The sequence below is a fragment of the Hemicordylus capensis genome, chromosome 1 (genome assembly GCF_027244095.1).
Source record: "Hemicordylus capensis ecotype Gifberg chromosome 1, rHemCap1.1.pri, whole genome shotgun sequence".
NCBI classification, from domain to species: Eukaryota; Metazoa; Chordata; class Lepidosauria; order Squamata; family Cordylidae; genus Hemicordylus; species Hemicordylus capensis.
In genome coordinates this window covers 385731024-385753009 of record NC_069657.1, presented here as the reverse complement: position 1 = coordinate 385753009, position 21986 = coordinate 385731024, and the positions used below count along the sequence as shown (strand labels likewise).

Sequence of the window (21986 nt, the reverse complement as noted above, 5' to 3'; positions counted from 1 at the left end):
CCGAGGCACCGGAGATTGCTGGTCTGCTCCTGGTTGTTCCCATGGGCAGCCAAGCCCAAGCTTAGCTTCCCTAACCCAGTCTTGGCTTCTCATGGGAACAGTCTCAAGGTCAGCATTTCTGTCCTGTTCTAAATTTCCACCTTTCCTTTTAGTTCCCCTCTTTCCCACTAAAAATCACCAGGTTTTCCCCCCATTACCCAAAAAGATACATTTACACATGTATTTTCACATATTTCCCATCCAATAGTGGACACAATATAACTGGATAATCTGGATAATCACAATATAATTGGAAACACACATTATTCTACAAAATATATAGAAAGCATTCAGTCTGTAGAAAATGGATTCAATTGGATTGAATTCGTAGAAGCTGGATTCTCTACCATGGAGCAAGAGGTGACTGGAACATCTCTATTGCACAATTCAGCAATAGATTCAGTAGCATATCTATATATCTCCTATATAGCTGGCTCTTAGTAGCTCTTCTTAACTAATGTTATCACCTTAGGATAGGATATATTCATCTGAAAGAGAATTATGAAAGAATTCATTTGCTTTAAAGGTTGGGGCGAGGATTGATTTAGTCTGTTTAAAGGACCTGAACCAGCACTGGAATTAAGTTCATGGAAGCTACTCGACCACAAAAGTTTTGTTAGCTTGCTTTCCATCCAAGACAAATTAATAGATTAAAATGATCTATTGTAATCATTTGTGGTAGATCTGTAGCCTGAAAGAAAGAAAAAGACCAACTTAAACTGTTTTACCCAGATTCTTCTCCCCAGAGCTTTTTATTGCGTAGATTAAAAGAAAATTACAAACGGCAAATTTATCTATCTATCTATCTATCTATCTATCTATCTATCTATCTATCTATCTAATTTGTACACCGCCCCAAACTTTCATCTCTGGACAGTTAACAATAGCATAAAACAAGTTAAAAACATACAAAAAAACTTAAAATAATTTAAAAATTTAAAAATAAACCAGAGATTAAAACCTAATTCTTTTTTAGGAAGCTGAGAAAACTTGGGCGAAAAGATGGGTTCTCGGGTGTTTTTTGAAAATTGCCAGAGATGGGGAGGATTGTATCTCAGCAGGGAGCACATTCCACAATCTCGGGGCAGCGACCAAGAAGGCCCGTCTCTGTGTAGCCACCAAAAGAGTTGGTGGTAACTGGAGACAGACCTCCTCAGATGACCTCAATGGGCGGTGGGGCTCGTAGTGAAGAAGACACTCTTTTAAATACCCAGGGAATAAGCCATTTAGGGCTTTAAACGTTATAAGTAGAACTTTGTATTTTGTCTGGAAACTTATTGGCAGCCAGTGTAGCTCCATCGGTAAAGGAGTAATGTGGTCTCTCCAAGATGACCTAGGGACCAACCTGGCGGCCGCATTCTGAACCATCTGAAGTTTCCGGACTATGTACAAAGGCAGCCCCACATAGAGCGTATTACAGAAGTCAAGTAAGGAGGTTACCAACAGATGTACCACTGTGTTGAGGTCATTGATATCAAGAAACGGGCGCCGCTGGCATATCAGCCAAAGCTGATAGAAAGCACCCCTGGCCACCGCCTCAACCTGAGAAACCAGGGAGAGGTGTGAATCCAGAAGTACTCCCAGACTGCAAACCTGTTCCTTTTGGGGAAATGTGACCCCATCTAGAACAGGTAAATCAAAATTGTCTCCAGAGTTCTGACCCCGCACAATAAGTACCTCCGTCTTATCTGGATTCAGCTTCAGTTTATTCTCCCTCATCCAGCCCATTACTGCTTCCAGGCAGGCATTTAGGGAGGATATGCCAGCTCTTGAAGAAGTTGACATGGAGAAGTAGATCTGGGTGTCATCAGCATACTGGTAACACCCAGCTCCAAATCCCCTGGTGATCTCTCCCAGTGGTTTCATGTAGATGTTAAAAAGCATTGGAGAAAGTATGGAGCCTTGAAGGACACCATACTTAAGCTCAGATTTTGAAGAGCAACAATCTCCAATCTACACCATCTGGAATCTATCCAAGAGGTAGGAGCGGAACCACTGTAAAACAGTGCCTCCCACCCCCAACACCCTCAGACGTTCCAGAAGGATACTATGATTGATAGTATTGAAAGCCACCGAGAGATCCAAAAGGACCAACAGAGTCACAGTTTCTCTGTCAATTGCCAATTGGAGATCATCCATCAGGCCGACCAAGGCAGTCTCCACCCCATAGCCCGCCCAAAAACCAGTTTGAAATGGTTCTAGATAATTAGTTTCCTCCCAGTCCACCTGGAACTGAGAGGCAACCACCCTCTCAAGTACCTTGCCCAGCCATGGGAGGTTGGAAACAGGCCTATAATTGCTCAACTCTGAGGGATCTAATGCAGGCTTCTCTAGAAGAGATCTAATAATTGCTTCCTTGAGACAAGGAGGCATCCTGCCCTCCCTCAGAGAAGCATTAGTGAATTCCACCAGGCCATCTACAACAGCCTCCCTGATAGATAGAACAAGTCATGTTGGACAAGGGTCAAGAGAACAAGTGGTAGGCCTCACCGCTCCAAGCAGCTTGTCCACATCCTCAGGAATCACAAACTGAAACCAATCCAGTCGAATCACATAAGAAGAGTTGTTGGGCACCTCCAGTTCAGACATCAAATTCATTCATTCATTTTTCATTTATTTGATAACTCTACCACTCTTCCAAAAATGGCTCAGGGCGGTTTACACAGAGAAATAATTAAATAAGATGGATCCCTGTCCCCAAAAGGCTCACAATCTGAAAAGAAACATAAGATAGACACCAGTAACAGTCACTGGAAGTACTGTGCTGAGGGTGGATAGGGCCAGTTACTCTCTCCCTGCTAAATAAAGAGAATCACCACATTAAAAGGTGCCTCTTTGCCAAGTTAGCAGGGGTAATTGTGGGGTCTCCATCTAGGTCGGCCTGAATCTGTGGAGTATGGAGAGTGGAGTGTGGTTGGTGGTAGTGCCCAGTTGGCACAAGGAAGCTACCACAATTTTTTTCAGAGGAATTTGGCAAAGGGCTGATTTTTAAAGAATTAATGAAGTTACGCGTCTTTCAGATTTTCCTCGTAGCGTATAATGGAGGTTTCTGCAGTCCCATAACTCCACTTGAGGGGCACTGGGGTGGCCCAAAGCAAGTGGCGGTGTAGTGCACATAGGGTGCCAACCACCCACATGGGTTGCCAACCCATGAAGTACAGGGTTTTGTTGTTCTAGAGGTGTTCTGAGAACAGATTCTCTAGTAGCATATGAGAGTGGATTCATGGTTTTTCATTAAAAATCTCATTTGCTACCAGAGAATATAAACTCAACGCCTCAGAAACAACAAAGCCCAGTACCCCAATGGGTTAGCAATCCAGTGGGGTGGTTGGCACCCTCTGTGCTCTACACCACCAATTGCTTCAGGCCATCCCAGTGCCTCCCAGGTGGAGTTATGGGGCTGCTGAAACCTCCATTATTCCCTATGGGGGGAAATCTTAAAGATGCATAAATCTCAAAAATTCCTAAGAAATCAGCCCTTTGCCCTATTTGGAATCTGGGTGCACCACTCTTGGGGCACTGCCACCCAACCCACTGTTTTGCCCCTGAAGCCCCACATAAACAAGCTGAAAGAGTGAAGAGAATGATGAACAACAACGACACTTAATTTTTTGGCACAGTTATTTGAGAATTTTGCAATGGGTGGCAGCTTGTCCCTGTGGCACTAGCAAAGCAGTACAACCCATTTGTGGATTCAAGCAATCTTTCAATAAAAACACTCCCTCCCCATGGAACAGTGACCACAGGTCATTTGAGATAGCAAGATAGACCAATGAACTGCCTTGGTACTATGGAACAGCTTCAAATGTTCGTTTAACTGAAGTGGAGTGAGCCGTAGCCCAAACAAATCAGCCTACTGTTCAGAATTGTTGAGATTCATCATCACTGTATTTAAGAAAGTGCAAAACCATGGATCATGGTTACAAGAAAGAGAGAAGCAACTAAGATTCCTGGGGATGCCAATAGATTGACAGGGGTATTCCCTACCCCCTTCCTTTTGTCTCCTGTAGTCCCATGTGGATGACCTGTCCCTGCAATGGCAAAAGTTGTGAACCACTGGCTTAGACATCATGTCCCATCAAATTACATTGTGGCCTAAATTACATTAGACTGTTCAACTTGGGCAACAAAACTTAGACACCACTATAACTCATAAAAATCAGAAGAAAAACAAAATAGCTCTTCAAAAGAGCTCTGAACAAGTCAAGAGGTTCTTTCTAAACCTTTGGAAAGAAGAACCTGTGTAATTTCAGAACTTTCCTAACCAGCTTCTTAAAAAGCTTCTCCACACAATTTATACCATGGCTTTTAGCAAGAGCTTTGGAATTGAGCTCCCAAAGATATTTGGGTATTTCTGTCTCAAAATGCTGTCTTCCAAATCCCTTTGCAAGGTCAGTTTGCATTTCAATTACACTGAATACAACACATAATTAACTAAACCATTCAGGCTCAACAGCTTTTTGCATATCTTATCTTCTGCTAATCACTCAGTCCCTCAATGGAGTGGAGAGAGTCAGAGAAGTCAATTTCAACTGCAATGCTTTTCCAAAGAACAAAGCATTCTGTCTGAAACATAGTCATTTCGATTTGGAAACAAAAATCTCTGTTTTTTAATTCTTGATTTTGTTTTGGTTACAAAACCTCCAAAATTGCCATTTTCGGGCACAAAACGTTTTGTACCCAAATCGAAATGCACAAGCCTAGATCTTACTAACTGCTGTTTCAAAGTCTTGAAACAGCAGTTACATCATTAGCCTTGATCCCATGTGTTCTTAAACTTTTCTGATACTGCCTAATAAAGTTCTTAGAAATAAAGAAGACCTTAAGCATGGGTAAACCTGCCACATATTTGGATCCCCCTGTTCTTCGTAAAGGGAATTTATACCCATTTGTTTCTTCTAGATTCCTAGCTTTTTCTATAGCCTGTCCCTTATGTTCCTGAGATGAAACTTCAGCTGCTCTTTTAACTATATTTTTCACCGTTTGGATTTTGATTGTTAAAGGATGTGTTGAATTGCTATTTATAATTATTTTTAGCAGGTTTTCTATACCATTTAGTCTGTAGGTTATCCTTCCCTAGACAAATTGCTGTTTCCAGAAAGGGTAACCTCTCTTGACTATTTGGTGCTTCTCTTGTCAAATTTATACTCCCTCTCCTGTTCATGCTATCAAATACCTTATCTGCTTGTTGTTTTGTTTTTGTTATGATAATTATATCATCAGTGTATCTCTTATAAGATCACATCCTGAGTGATACATCTACTTTCCAAATTATGCATGTAACTGATAGCCAACAGAGGGGCCAATTGGTTACCCATGGCCAGGCCACTTTCCTGAGAGTAAAATTTACCATTAAACTTAAATACATTGCATTGTAGAGAGACCATATTTTTTGATTTGATTTGATTTCTATACCACCCTTCCAAAAATGGCTCTGGGTGGTTTACATTAAAACGAAACTAAAATCAATTAACTATTAAAATCAAACACTGTAAAAACACTGTCATTTCTTCAGTGTCCCCAACTGAAAATCTGTAACATTCTACATGTCTTTTGTTAGTCCGTAGCAACACTATGAGGCTGTTTTCCCCAGGTTATTACAGATTGGATCTGACATCTGCCAGAAAAAATGCCTGTCCAACCTGTTCTTGAAGACCTCAGAAGAAGAAAATTATGCAACAGCTAGAAACTGATGGCTCTGTCACTATAAGTCAAAATGGCATTTTGTGGCATCTTGACCACTCATTTTCAATGAACTAGTCATTATGGCCCCTAATTTTAACTCCAGAAGGTGGCTGCCCAAGCTAGTTATCTCCCACAGTATACATGTGAACTTGAGTCTCCTTTCTGCCCTGTATGGAAACGATTATCACTTGTCCAAATTGAATTTCATCTTGTTGCTATATGCACAGCTGTATATGGAGGTCAGACAAAGCTGAATATTTCACTTATTCTCTAGTGTTTGCTTTTCATCCAATTGATCATCTTCCGCAAATCAGACAAGTAATATGTCTACTCTTTATCCAAGACATTGAGTAAAATATTAAAAAACGCTGGACCCAGTACTGGCCTTTACCATTGCCAGATATCTTGAAGTTGCCTATGATAGATAATGAGAGAGATACTGGTGAAATGGAATAAAAGGAGGACATTGCTCAATTGTCAGTAAGGTTGTTCACACAACTTTAGGAGCCGGGGGAAGGCAGGAGCCTCCCTCCTTCCCCCAGATGCCCCCTGCTGGGCTCTGCTGTACCACACACTCACACAGTTGACAGGGTGGCCAGCAATGTGGTGATCCATAGCCATGGGAAAGGATGCCTAGCCATCAGGAATCCCACAATGCATCACATTGGGAACTTCCTGCTGCTGGGTTGCTCCTTCCCACCGGCTCTATGGTCTTCATGGCTATTGGGAGCTCCAAATCAATCGAAGATGGAGCACCCACACGGCCCAGGCTTGATGTAGGAGGGATGGGTGTGTGTGTGTGTGTGTGTGAGAGAGAGAGAGATCCTACCTCACTTTTAGCTCAGGTACAAAAGTAGGGCTACCCGGTGGAAGAGTGCTGGGGTTGAGAGTGATCCCGGCACTGCAGTAGCCCTGTGCTACACCTGTAGGGCTGGTTGTGTGAATGACCTTACTGACCAATGGACATTGCCAGATAATGTTTAAAATCATACTTTAAAGTTTTTTATATATGCTTACTGTATTTTAAAAACACCCCAGCCTCAGTTTGTTCTTCCAATGGGGTAAAAAATGCTGATAACTGTAAAAGGAGAAATCACTGATATCAGGGTTTGTTTGTTTTTAATCTCTCTATAAAATATTTGCTCACTTAAATGTGTAAATCTAATTTTCTTTTTAGATTGCTGCACAGTTAGTTTGGAAAGGTGATTTCCTACTATTTAACATCACAGACCTGATCCCACTGGATTTTCAAGTGTACTATTTAGTGCATTAAGCTGTGCCATGAGTTCAGCTCTCTGATCACAAGAGGACTGTGGAGAGACCAGAGGAGTGTGGGCTGATGGCAGGAATCACCTAGATATGAAGCAATGTGTGTGATAAGAGATGAAGAGATGAGGATGATGTAAAGGAAGATTGGATTAACCTCCTACCCAACTGGTGCTGCTGGACTTGAATTCTGTAAAGTCTTGAACTATTTGGCCCTATCCACCCCCAGCACAGTACCTCCAGTGACTGTTGCTGGTATCTATCCTATGTTTCTTTTTAGATCGTGAGCCCTTTGGGGACAGGGTTCCATCTTATTTGTTTGTTGTTTCTCTGTTCCCTGAGCCATTTTTGGAAGGGTGGTATAGAAACTGAATATAACAACAACAACAACAACAACAACAACGCACAGACTGACTACAAACAAAGGCATGACAAGGTAGCAGGGATGATACACTGGAACATCTGCAAAAAATACAAGCTACCTGTAGCCAAACATTGGTGGGACCATAAAATTGAAAAAATGGTAGAAAATGAAGATGTAAAAATATTATGGGACTTCCGACTACAAACAGACAAACATCTGCCACACAATACACCAGATATAACTGTAGTCGAGAAGAAAGAAAAACAAGTCAAAATAATCAACATAGCAATACCAGGGGATAGCAGAACAGAAGAAAAAGAAATGGAAAAAATAACAAAATACAAAGATCTACAAATTGAAATTGAAAGGCTGTGGCAGAAAAAGACCAAAATAATCCCAGTGGTAATTGGCGCCCTGGGTGCAGTTCCAAAACACCTTGAAGAGCACCTCAACACCATAGGGGCCACAGCAATCACCATCAGCCAATTACAAAAAGCAACTTTACTGGGAACAGCCTATATTCTGCGATGATATCTATAATAACAGCAACAACATTGACAATAAAATTCAGCCATCCCAGGTCCTTGGGAAGGACTCGATGTCTGGATAAAACAAACCAGTCAATAACACCTGTCTGACTGTGTAAATGAATGAATGAATGAATGAATAATAATAAAATATTCAAATTCATTAAATGTCCAAACTTTCAGTTCCCAGTGAAATCCCAGATTGGCATATTCAAATGATGAACAAGAAAATCTGCTCTGTCGCAAGACAGATATTTATTATCAGATTTACCTGAAATGCAAGAAGAGCATCTTAGTTGTTGGTCTGATATTAACGAGAAATAGCTTTTAGAAGAAAATTAAACTTTCTTGCCCTTTGGTAGCCAACTAGAACTGTTGTAATATAGTGGTGCTTTCATTTACCTTCCCTGTGATTTCAGCTGAGACATTCCTGATTTCTAACAGAGTAATGGGGCATGCAGAAGCAAACGTCCTGTGAGGTTTTATTGTTTTTCAGCCTGAAACTGTGATACAAAATATCTCGGAGTAATAAACTGGAAATTAAAGACTGTCAGAATTGTCTAGAGAAGATTTATCAGGCTGGTACAGAAAACTCCAATGTAATTGGAATGTGAATTTAAGCTTGAATTGGCAGTACAGGGCTGGTTCAGACATCACATGGCACAATGGTTAATGCCTGGTCCCCCACCTGATGTCCCCTGAACCTCAGGAGCACATTCTTCTCTCTTCCCTGCCCATGTGAGCAACCGATTCCAATTTAGGTTATAATAAATCAAGATTGTACATGATGTATAAACCAACCTCAATTTATTCTAACCCATTTACTTAAAATCAATGGTTATCTGTAACTCACTTTGAACTTTGGTTACAGATAACAATTTATTTCAAATAAGTAAGCTAGAATCAGGCTCGGACTGGCCTGCCGGGCAGTCTGACAGATGCCCGGTGCGCCCCTTGCCTCTGCGCCCTGCTGCCTAAGGAATTTCTGCCCTCCGCCCTCATCCTGAGCTCCCTCCCGCCGGCGCTTGCCTATCTCTGCAGGGAATCTCTGCAGACAGGCTGCTGCCTTTCTGCCCTTTACCTGCCGCCCGCGGAGTGGTGTGGCTGGCTAGCTACGGGCGAGTGGATGCCCGTCGAGCTGGGAGGACACACACAACGTGGGCATCCATATGCTGGCTCTTAGCGCCGCCCCTTTCCGGACTCGCCTGCCCTCATTGGCTGCCGCTTGGACGTGCCCCCTAGGGGGTGGAGGGAGCGGGGGTGGGAGGGGATGGCGACTCTCTCCCTCCTCCACGCCCCCATTAGCCAGCGAGGGTGGCAGGCAGATGAGGGGCTTCCTAAGGGAGCTCCAAGGGTTTTGCCGTCTGCTGGCCTCCTGGGGTGGCCTGAATGCCCGCCAGCCGCCTTCCCCCGGCCACACACGCAGATGCCCCTCTTGGCCTTGGACTTCCCGTGGGGACTTGTTGATCAGTCTCATGGGGCTGGGGAGAGAGCCAGAGAGCGAGCCCCGCGAGCAGCCGGGTTTCTCTTTCTCGCTCTTGCCTCTTTCTTTAGGCCAGGCGGAGGTGAAAGAGCTGCCATTGGGAATGTAATGAAAAGCAACCACAAGGTTTTCAAAAGAAGCAGGTGGTTGTCCCCCCCCCCCCAGTCCAGCGGGTTTGTTTGGGTTTTTGTTTTTGTTTTTGTTTTTAAGTCTCACGTTGAGAACACAACAAGCAGACAGAGCCCTTGGTAAATCATCGCAAGAAGGCATTATCCAGTCTAGCATCCTGTTCCCATAGGTGGTGGCTACCACTAGCCAGTAGCGGCTGGTGGGGCAGTGCTCAGGGCAACTACCTAATGGTACCATTTGACCAGGGGTCACCCCATGAAACTGAAGGTTGGGAAATTTAGTACTGACAAGAAGAAGTTCTTTTTCACACAGCGCATAATTAATCTATGGAATTCCTTGCCATGGGATGTGGTGATGGCTACCAGCCTGGATGGCTTTAAAAGGGGCTTAGACAGATTTGTAGTGGACTGGTCTATCAATGGCTACTAGTCTGGTGCAGTGTTCCCTTTCCCTCGAAGACGTGTGTGTGTGTGTGTGTGTGTGTGTGTGTTTTAAGCTTAACTGTTTGAGTGCAAACTTTTAAGAAAAATCCTCATCCCTACAGTATACTTTATTGTGAGGAAATTAGTCAAGCAAAAGTATTAAGAGCTTTGAAAAGAATGGTGTGTGGGGTGTGTGTGCAATGCTCTAACAAGTGTAGTAATAATAATAATAATAATAATAATGGATCTGTTGTTTTTGTTCCTGCCCCTATCTCTAATCTAGTCTCTGTGTGTGGGTTTCTTTCTCCTCCCCTGCCACCACCCTTATTAAAAATATTGATATGCAGCTTTTTTAAGCAACAGAGTTCTCAAAATGGCTTAAATAGCAAAAGATGAGAAAATGGCTCTCTCAACATGTTTCCGCTTTTAAACATTTTTATTTTATTTTGCTCTGTGCTTGTAGCAGGCTCCACCACCAAAAGTCTATTTTTGTACACTTGCTTCAAAACAAGGCTTTGCAAATCAGTTCACAAGAAACTCATTTTTAAAACTCCTTTGCCCATGAAACTCCTTTGCCTCTGAGTCCCAGTTGCAGGGGAGTCACAACAGGAGAGAGGGCACCCCCTCAACTCCTGCCTGTGGCTTCCAGCGGCATCTGGTGGGCCACTGTGTGAAACACGATGCTGGACTAGATGGGCCATTTGGGGCCTGATCCAGCAGAGCTGTTCTGATGTTCTTATGAAATGATTGGTTGCCTTTAAATTCTACAAAATTGGCGTTACTCTATATATGACATTCTGCTGTCCTATTTGAAAACAAAATGGTGTCTTTTCTTTCTGTAGTGTATAGACACACATCTCGGGCTCCTGCCTCAGAAGGCTGGTTGGGGAGTCCCTGCTTGGAGAGGGAAGGAGCCAGAGCTGGTTGGGGCACCTGGCCATGATGTGAAGCTCTCCTATTCTCCCCCTTCCCCACAAAAAACCCAAACACTACAGGCTGGCTCCTGCAGCCCAGCTGCCCTTGTCTCTATCCACTCCCTTCCACCAGTTATTTATTTTCTCCCCCCCCCGTCATTTCTCTTCACCCCCATTTCTCTGCAATGATATGCTTAAATGCTTTGAAATTCTATGACGCTATATATATTGTTAGGAACTGAAAATAATTCTTCTCTCTTGGGTAGGTGTATAGGGGTGAGGGGTGAGAGGGCAGGCATCTTGTGGAAATTGGTGGGGAGAGAGAAGTTAAAACAGTGCTATTGTAGTGCTATTAAGATGCCATCCACTTCAGTTTCTAACAAACTTGCAGGAACTGGATTACATAGGAAGGAAAACATATATCCAAACTACTTTATTAGTATAGAATTGTGCTTCTTAATAGTTACAAGTGATACTTCATTTGAAATATTTATAGTAACCTATAAGTAACAGAAAACAGAGGTCAGATATCAAAAGTTAACAGGAAAAAATAATTATTAAATGAAACCAAAAATGTAAACTGCCCTGAGCCAGGGCGGTATAAAAATCAAATCAAATCAATCAATCAATCAATAATAAACTTGACGCCCTCCTCACATAAATTCCCCCGCCCTCTCAGTGCCCCCAGTCCGGCCCTGGCTAGAATCAACCAAGCTCTGTAGGTTTGGACATTACAACTGATCTTGGTTTATTGTAACCTAAATTGGAAGTAGGTGCTTTGAAGGCAAGGGAGGGGGAGCATGTGTTCCCAAGGCTCAGGGACATTGTATGGCATCCGGCTTTATCTGTGGTTCTACATGACATCTGAATTGAGCCACAGCCTCTGAGACATTTAAGACCACACTGGAACAAAAGTCATACTTGGCTCGAACCTTAGAATGTGGTAGCACTTTTCATTTTACCTAGCCTGTATTGCATGTGTCATAAATAATGGGGGATGGACCTTGGCAAGGATCTTAGTTAGCCAAACCTCTTTAATCATGTCCCATTGCACATTAGGATGTGGATACTAGAATCTCTTCATAATTTGTTGCTTGCAATCCCCATTTAATCCCTGTTTGACTTCTGAGAGCTCTGAAAGAGGTGCAGATCTGATAAATCAAAGTTCATCTATTATGAATCAAAACTGAAATGCTGAGAAATGCTGAAAAGTGGGAAAAATCTAGCTTTGTCTATGTCTGTGACCTCTGTCTGTTACATCAATAAATGGTGAACAATGCAAGATCGACCTCGCATAGCTGGATGTTTTGTGGTTTTGAAAACACTGGTGATAAAGAGACAGTCCTCAAAGCTATTCTCACGAGCAGCAATAATCAGACTAGAGAAGCCCAGCTTGGATTTTGCTGCTCATGAGAATCGCGGTGGCGCAGCAGCAAGCCCTTTTAGGTAGCCCACCGCTTAACCCAGGTTTTGGACGCAAGCACGCCCAAACACCAGGTTAATTGATTGTGTGTCTGTTGTGGTTGCTTGCAGACACACTTGGGGGGAAGGGGGGCTCCCAGTAATGCACTGCACACTTGCACAGTGCAATATTTGGGCTCGGGGGGGGGGCGGGGCACCACACAGCGGCGCTTCCCTGAGCTCGACCCCCAGAGCAGCCAGGTGAGATGAGGTGCAGGTGGCCCGCAGGAGAGCTGCTGCTTGTCTGGGCAGGCAATCTGCCCACCCGGCAATGTCCTTCTGATCATCTGCAGGGAGGTAAATGCTTTCGGGCTTCATCCCTGCAAAAGAGGGTAGCCCTTCTCACTGATTGTGAGAAGGGCTTCCTCTTCTGAAGACATACCTGGCAAAGTCCTAAAATATCTTTGTTACCACCTAAGAGACTGGTCTGGCCCTTGCAAGCTGAGGACATGGCTTTGGATAGATGAAACATACACTTGTTTGAGGGCAAAGAGACTTCAAAAAGAACAACCAAGAATGGGAAGGTTTGGTTTTCCACTCTGTTGTTTCCAGTCAGGGGGGAAATGTGAAAGGCTAAGGGAAAAGGCACCCTAGAACAATTCCGGGGGGGATGGGGCGAATCATTGGTGGAGCTTCTTTTTGCATTTTTTCTTCATTTTCTCAGTTTCTTCTCTTAATTTCTTGCTTTCCTCCTCATCATTTTTCTTTGTGTGTCTTTTTAGGATTGCTGTATCTCTTAATCAGCATGTTTCCCTTTTTAGGGCTTAAAAGGTTTCCCTCTGGATTGAGAGCTATGCCACTTAATTTCTTGCCTCTCATCTTCTTCAGTCATCTTTCTTTGTTTTCTCTGTAGGATAGCATTGTTTGTTTCCTAATCAGTATGTTTTCTTTTTGCTTGGTTTGAAGGCTCCTCTCTAGATGGAGAGTCAAAGCCATAGCCTTGGATATTATGGGACTACTTTGCTGGATCCCCAGCTAGAGTTGATCGTGCTTGAAATGTCAGATTTTGTTATGAAGATCTGGCATGATGAAGTATATAGGGAGGTACACAATAGGCAGGGGCGTAGCTAGGGGAGAGGAGGCCTGTGTTCGCCCCTCTCCAGGGAGGCCACTCGGAGTGAGGGAGATAATGAAGAAAATAGGGAGGGGTAGAACTGAGGGTCCCCAGAAGCCCCAGGGTTCTTTGAACCCATTTGCAAAATTATAGTGACACCCCTGGAAATAGGGTAGAATTTGTAGGGATATTTAATCATTTGCTTCTAAAGATTTCTTTGCATTATCGTGTTTTCAAATGCATTGCGTGAATTCATCTCTCCACTGTTTGTGTGATTTATTTGCCATGCTCTTATCAGTCTTGAAGGTTCATTCATTAAGAGCTTATTTGCTCTGAGTTTCAATTATGCTATCATTTTACATCCTTTTGCTTTTATGTTGTGTCTACTGCCTCAATACACCACTGAATTTGTTTTAGAGAAGTTGGTGTGTTTGCTTCCTGGTCATGTGTATAGCTCACTGGTTTCACCAACTGGGGCAATGAAGGAACCTCATTTCAACTCTCAGGTTAATGCCAGTTGAGGGCCTTTGGCAGGTTTCTGCCCCAGTGGGCTCCCATAGCAGATTGCCAGAAGAGCCTCTAGCTAGCTTTAGCACAGCAGATGTGAGGGGAAGCAGAATTAACTCTCCAAAAAAGAATCCTGAATACACATTGACATTCCTCCCCCCTGCCCATTACACGTGGTAGACAATAGGAAGTAGAGGCTGCTTGGTTGGACTGGGCAGGGAGAAAAAGCAGCAATGAAGGAGGGAGGCATGAATGACAGCACCAGAAGCCTGAGACTGCAGCACACTTGACTGGAATAGTGATGGCAATGAAGTGGAGATTAAGTCAGGCAGTGGCAACTTGCATCTGTACAGCAATTTTCAATGTTTGAAGTAGGTCACATACAATACCTTGGTAATCCTTACAATAAACATATAGGCTATTTTTTATTATCTTACCCTTCCTCCAAGGAGCTTAGGATTGTATTCATAGTTCTCTCCCTCCTCTATTATCCACACAACAAACTGTGAGGCTAAGTAACCTGAGTGAGAGTGACTGGCCCAAAGAACTTGGGTCTCCTCAGTCGTAGTAAAGCACTCTAAGCATGCTAGCTGGCTCTTGTTTGGATTTCTAGGATGGATTGAGAGAAGCAGGAGCAGAATTCCACCTGCACACGTGGGCCTTCCTGCCCTTTCTCCCTACTGTAGCCCCCTGCACTTCCTGAAAATCTGCTCTTAAGGGGTGGGGGATCCCCTAGAAGGAGCCCCTGGTGGTGCAGTGGTAAAACTGCCGCCCTGTAACCAGAAGGTTACAAGTTCAATCCTGACCAGGGGCTCAAGGTTGACTCAGCCTTCCATCCTTCCGAGGTCAGTAAAATGAGTACCCAGAATGTTGGGGGCAATATGCTAAAATCATTGTAAACCGCTTAGAGAGCTCCGGCTATAAAGCAGTATATAAATGTAAGTGCTATTGCTATTGCTATTGCTAGAATGGTGTGGAAGGGGATATGGGAGCAAGACGTTGGCAGAAAATGGCATGGGGGACCTTGCATGAGCAGAACAGCCTTTTTGCTCACTAAAGGCATCTTTAGTCCCAACCCACTGAGAAGCATCCAGACTAATCTACTCCTGAGTAGTCCTACTGAAATTTAGTCCTAGAGAGTAACTTCTGAGTAGTACTATTAGCACTTGTTTGTATGCTGCTCAGTTACTAGTAGAGTAACTTAGGCTAGATGCTGCTCAGTATTATTATTATCCCCATAGATTGGAAGCTGAAGCAGAGAGAGGGTGACTTACCTTAGGCCACCTAGGGAGTTCACAACAGAGGCAAACACTGAACCAAGGACTTCCTAATACAAAGCTCAGCTCTGAATTAACCAGTGAGGAGAATTTGTGATGGCTTTATCAGGACTTGGGTGATTGGGAAGGAAAAAAGGTGAGAGAAGAAGGCAACGTAGGCTAGGGTGGAATGCAGAATTGGTTCCCCTCAGGACAGACAAACGAAGGAGTAATGTATACTAGAAGCAATTGGCAAGGCTGCTGAGTTTAGTTCGGTATATCTTGTAAAAACAACCAGGCATTTTGATATTATGCTTAAAACAGATGGCTTGTGTCCCATAATCTAAAGCCACACTACTGGCTGGTTCAGATGATACATCCAAGCTGGCCCCACCCACATGCAATTTGGCTAATGAACTAGCATGTCTTGATCTCCCTCCTGGCAAGCCATTTCCCTTCTCCCAAGTGAGTGTGTGAGACTGTTTGTCTGAGCCATCCCTTCACACACAAGCTAAAATTTAGATTGCATATAAGGGACAATGAGGATGAATTGCTCCCCCACATTATTAGGAGAGGGGAAATGGTGGACCAGGAGGGGGAGCAGGATGTACTCATTCATGACCCTAATGAATGAGTACATGCGGCTCCCCTTCCTGGTGTGCCACTCAGATGTATCCTTATGAACTGAATGTTACAAACTGAAAAGGAGACGATTCTTACAAGAGGGTTCATATATTAGGAAGGAAAACAAACTCACTGTATACAAGGAACAATTCCAGTCAAACCAAAAGTACAATATTTCAAAACTGAAAAGTAAACAGGGGCAACTCACAATCTGACAATGATTTTCAAAACAGCTTAATTTTAATTTTCTTTCCTTAAGAAAGTTCCATTGCAGCAAATTACTTTGAACTCACCCTGTATATAGGTATAGAACCAAATACAATACCAGCATCTTTGTTTGCAGATTTGAAACTTTCCAAAGGGTATTTGTGAATCTGTAAGATAGAATCAACATGGTTAATATATTTTCCATTCCAGAAAACAAGATAAAAAAACTGGAAGCAGTTTCTGTATATGTTTTAGTATTTCCATTAAACTTTATGGGCAATATTGAGTTTTCTATGATACGAATACGATGAATATTTTATATACCGCTTTTCAACAAAAAGTTCCCAAAGCGGTTTACATAGATAAAATAAATAAATAAAATGACTTCCTGTCCCCAAAGGGCTCACAATCAAAAAAGAAACCTAAGATAAACACCAGCAACAGCCACAGGAGGGATGCTGTGCTGGGGCTGGATAGAACCATTGTTTTCTCCCTGCTAAATAAAGAGAATCGCCACTTTAAAAAGGTGCCTCTTTTGTTCAGTTAGCAAGGGACCATTTGATTATATGGTCATGATCATTTGATCATAGATGGATATCTATGAATGAAAAAAGACTGGTGCTGTGTTATGAGTTCAATCAATCAATCAAATTTATTACAGTCCATGATCAAAAACAAACAAACAAACAAACAAAAACAAGGAATAGAAACAATATAATACAATAAAAATATACAACATCAAAAGAATAAATTACATAAAACTGAGTTACAAGCAAGCATGGTAAGGTCATACACAGCTAAGTTTATCTCGTCTCATTTTACATGCTGCTGCACAAAATCTTGCAATCCTCTCTGTGACCTCCGCGTGGTGATCCATTAAAAAATAAGAAACATAATCATCATCAGAATAACCCGGTTTGTCTTTTAAAAGAGGTTCTATCCATATAGGGTGAATAGTCCTATAAAGGGCACAGTGTAAAAAGACGGGCACAGTGTAAAAGGGCGCGTTATGAGTTCTTGTTTTATTGCCTTCAGTAGCCTGGCTTGTTCTCAAACTGTGACTAGGACAACCTGTGATTTGCCAAGTTCAGATGCAATGACAAATCACATTTGGCTTTGAATGGAATGGTATGGAAGCAGGAAAATTCCTCTACTTGTATGAGAAAGACGGGGCAGTGCACAAATCCAAGGCTTGCACTAGTGACACTGAATTATGATTTAATATTGTTTAGCATTATTTCTGAAGGCCTAAGTGTTGCTGGGCATTGAGAGAATTTCATCTTTTTGTTTCTCCTGACCAGTTCAGCATCCAATAGGAGCAGAGGGAGGCTGGCGGCGGCTTGTGTTCGGCCGCTACTGTGGCCCCCTGGCCATGCCCCCTGAGTCTGACAGCAGATGCAGGGGGCCGGCTAGCCATGCCCCCGTGTCTGACATCAGGCACAGGGGCGTGGCGTGCAGCCCCGTTTGGAAGGGAGATCAGCCCGCGCTGCTTTGGGCAGTGCAGGCTGGAGTGACTCTCCCTGCCTTTAAAGGCACTGCGCCTTTAAAGCAAGTCTCTCTGCCTTTAAATGGGGCCGTGCGGCCCCAGTTGGGAGGGAGATCAGTCCGCTGCATCTGCAGCGAGGCCAGGAACGGCTCTCCCTGCCTTTTAAAGGCCGGGAGAGTCACTCCAGCTGTGCTGCCAACACAGCTCAGGCCCGACCCAAACGGGCCCCGTGGCCCCATTTGGGAACAAAATAATGCCCCCCGCGTCTGATGTTGGGTGTTTGACTGAAGCCGCGAGGTGCAGCCCCTGGGGGCAGTGGCCCGGGTTCTTTGATGTGGGACATGTAAAAGGTGATATCAGTATCGTGTGTGAAAGTTCCCCTATTCTCTTTATTCTGTCAACAACATTTAAAAGGGAGCTCTGAAGAGGCAATTGAACCTTAGTACCTTAGGGGAAGACAAGGCTCTGAAAAACTTGAAATCTTGCTCAATTTCCATAGGGCCAGGTTTTTTCAAAGTTAAAGAGCATCTGGTCAGTGTCTTCCACCTGTTAAAAAAAGTGTTTTGGGGGGAAAATGTTTACAATATAATATACAGTGCCATAATTACATATATAAAAATGAAATTACATCTAAATGATACAATAATTAAAAATGAAAATATTTAATGGTGTCAGTTTAAGGCTGCAATCTGAAGCCTAAGTACTAAGGAGTAAGACCCATCGAACACAGAAGGATTTCTGTGTAAACTTGTAGAGTAGCACTGTATGTGTTTGGCACCCTAACTGAAGCGTATTACTAAAATATAATTGAAATGTTGAATATATAATAATGCCTAAATTATTTAAAATGCGTATTTTGTTTTGTGAGCAAGCTGTGCAAGTTCTTTTGACAGTAAAGATAACACTACAGCTTTTAAAAAATAGTTACTAAAATGTCACAGGGGCAGAGCCACCACTGCGAACAGTTTCAAAGAACCCGGGCCGCACCCTTCAGGGGCCACGCCTCGTGCCTCAGCCCTACGTCTGACGTCAGACACAAGGGCATTATTTTGCTCGCAAACAGGGCCGCGCGACCCCATTTACGAGCAAAATCCGGCCAGCACCACCTTTGCTGCACAGCCAGAGTGGCTCTCCCTGCCTTTAAAATGGCTGCTCCCTGCAGGGCCCTGTGTGTGCACTAAATCCAGCAAGTGCCACATTTGCAGCTTTGCCAGGAGCGGCTTTTAAAGGCAGGGAGAGCCGCTCTCCGAACACAGCGCTAGCTGATTTTGCTCACAAATGGGGCCTCGTTTGCAAGCTAAACTACTCCCCCTGTGTCTGACATCAGGTGCTGGGGGTGTGGCAAACCTTTGAACTAGGAAGGCAGAACTTTTTTTTGTGTGATTCTTGTAGAGTAGGAATTACTAACCATCATAATTCACACTCCTGACACATATTATCCTTCACCAGCAACTCTGGTTAGGTTTTCCAATTCTTCTCACATTTCATTTCGCTTTTGTCCAACTCTTTCAGGAACAATCTATCCAATTTGTGGACTCTGAAACTGTCGTGCTTGGGCATCATGGGGCGGTCAGGATTTATTTATTTATTAGTTTCTACTAGCAGACAAAATTAGCAAGGTGCAAAAGTGAATGAGTGCACAGAGGCAAAGCCAACCCCTCCACTCCATCTTCTCTGTGGTCCACAGTGAGGAAGGAGAGATGGGACAATAGCTGGGAAGAGGGTAAGTGAGCGTTTGTGTGCACTAATTGCAGCAAAACCTTGTACTTAAAAAAAATAATGAAGTAGCCAGAAGGCATTGTGGGAGTAAAGTAGGAAACAGAGTACAAATAGTGGCCACATGAACTGCACCCCTTCTAATAATTTAGGCATGGTTATATTAAACATTTCATTTAGGGTTTTAATTATACTATATTCAGCACAATGGTATTTCTCAGGGTGCCAAAAATATAGAGTGTGATCCTATGCATCATCATTCTTTAATCATCAGAAAACTGACACATCTAGTAAGACTGTTCTGATTTGAAAAGCAGATCAAGCCTCAGGGCCTTCTATGCTATATCTTACATAGGAAGCTGCCATATACTGAGTCAGACCATAGGTCTATCTCGCTCAGTACTGTCTACACAGACTGGCAGCGGCTTCTCCAAGGTTGCAGGCAGGAAACTCTCTCAGCCCTATCTTGGAGATGCCAAGGAAGGAACTTGGAACCTAGATGCTCTTCCCAGAGCGGCTCCATCCCCTAAGGAGAATATCTTACAGAGCTCACACTTCTAGTCTCCCTTTCATATGCAACCAGGGCAGACCCTGCTTATCTTAAGGGGACAAGTCATGCTTGCTACCAGAAGACCAGCTCTTATAGAAACCCTAAACTTACAAACTAATGCATATGCAATCTCACCTTTCCTTGTCAAGGACTAGAGGGTATTCAAACTTCTGCTTTTTTTCCATGTACTTGCTGTCATCTTTTATTGTGAAAGGAAGTTCATTTACATCACAGGGCAAAATTGCATCAGTGGAATCAGAAAGTTCAAATGGTCTGCGCTGACCAAAATAACCACAGTAGTGTCCATTAGACGAATGCCAGAGCCTACATAATTTGTGGAAGAAGCCCCACAAAAGAAGTGTTAAAATGTATCTTTTAAACAGAAAGAAGAGAAGAGGGACTTCTAATTATGTAACACATGATGATAATCAAAAACATAACAGCATTCTAATTCTTTAAAGAGAATAACTTAACAAAGTAATATAGTAAGAGCCCAGAGGCGTAACTATAGGGGGGGCAGGGGGGGCACGTGCCCCAGGCGCCATCTTTTCTGGTCACGTGGGGGGCGCCGCCCTGACAAAAAAAATTTTTTTTTAATTTTTTGTTAATACAAATGTTTCCTGCTCAGTGCAGCAGTCAAGGGAGCACGTCAGCGCCCCCTCCCCCACGAGCGGTCCCTTCCGCGCCACCCGGGCCCCCCCCATTGCTTTGCTGGCGCCTGGCAGCCAGTCAGTGGCCTGGCATGGTGGCGGCGGCAGGCGCTTGTGAGGAAAAACCTAAGTATAATGTAGTATGTTGGGGGGGGGCGCGGGGGGCGCCATTTCAGTGCTTGCCCCGGGCGCCGTTTTCCCAAGTTACGCCTCTGTAAGAGCCAGTGAACGTGTCTACTTTGCTTGCTCTTAGCTTTTGGCAGCTGTTTGTTCATGGGATTATCCAGCAGATTTGCCGTGATTTGGATGCCTTCTATGCAGCTTCCCCTATCTCAGTCCACACTGAGATGGCTTTTGGTGGCTTGCAAGACAGTGTTGGGGTACCATCGGGCCGATACAGGAACTTTGGAGACACGCTAACAAGAGGCTAAGTTCCAAGCCAATGCTGAATGGATTCTAATCTACAGTCAGCCAGCCCTGCTCCCTTGCTGCCCTCCTGTCAGTGTTTGGTTGACTCTTGGCAACCACAGAGCCATGTGGTTTTCTTCCTCCTCCAGTTCTGTACTCAGCTCTCTCCATTCCGAGCACTGAAGACAGGAACTTCTGTGGACCATGCAGCTACCACTTCAGCTGCCTTTCCCAAAGCCACCAGAGACTTTTACACACATGGCTTTTAGTTCGCATCTACTCCAGAATGGGGGGGGGGTGTGAGGCCACATAGCAGCTGGATTTACACAGAAGTCACAGTGGGCTATCAGGGACCAGTTCACACATGATTTTGCTTTTCCCCGAATTACTGCTGTGCATTCTAGCTTAGCCCGCATTATGTCCAGGGTAAAAAATTCCTCTATTTTGGGCAGCTCTTTTTTAAAAAAAAAACACACCAAAAACCTGAACGGGTATAACCCGCCACTTTTCCCATGAGCTGTGGAGGGGCCATTGCCAATAAGTTGACTCCCCCTTCCCAACTCACACTTTTGTGGGTATTTTAAAAAAACAAAACCTTCAAGCAGTGCCGATCAGCTTCAGAAAGAGCCTGCAGCTCAGGAGGGGCTTTTCGCTGGGGATCAGAAGAGGAGGTGTAAAGCCTTGCTTGCCTGCCCCCAAACCCAGCCTTTGCTCCCTCTCTGCTTTGTTTTTCTCACCTCCTGCCAAGGCAGGCCTGACCAGTTCAGTGAGACTGCCCTAATGCATCCTAACTCCTGACACCCGCCCTGTGCCATGCCTGTGGACGGGAGGGTGCTAGCTGCAGGAGTGACTATCTCCAACCAATAAAAGCTGCTTCTCCTTTTCTCTCTTTCCCTGTGTCTTGTCCCCCCACACTTTGCTGAATTATTGAGCAGGTCGCTCCTTACCAGCTCAAGTTTCACTCCTTGAAGGCAAGGGGCGAATCTCACAGTTTGCAAGGAGCTGGAGACTTAGGTGAACTAGTGGAAGGCCAAGTGTCAGCAGAAGCCACTGCTTGGCAACTTGTCTTGCCCATCTTCCACAAGGCTAAATGAAGGGGAGTTTGACAGTTGTGTTTGGTATGGTCTGCTCTTTGAGTGAGTTGCAATTGTGAGTGCTGGGGGAGGGGTTGTGGCAGATTGGTGAAATTCTATGGAGGGAATCCAGAAAGGGGGGGGGGGCAAAATTTCTGATTTAAA

The 21986-nt window shown here is 43.9% G+C and overlaps 1 protein-coding gene across 8 annotated transcripts in view; it reads right to left on the bottom strand.

The window, feature by feature from the left end:
- Positions 1–21986, bottom strand: part of WDR64 (WD repeat domain 64) — a 150844-nt gene that overhangs the window by 4010 nt on the left and 124848 nt on the right. For all 8 annotated transcript variants that reach the window (XM_053301157.1, XM_053301153.1, XM_053301174.1 and 5 more), the window contains 3 exons: positions 19826–20014; positions 17871–17970; positions 16025–16105 (listed from right to left, as the gene is read on the bottom strand). In XM_053301157.1, the coding sequence (XP_053157132.1) occupies positions 16025–16105; positions 17871–17970; positions 19826–20014 (370 nt within the window). The remainder of the gene's footprint in view (positions 1–16024; positions 16106–17870; positions 17971–19825; positions 20015–21986) is intronic.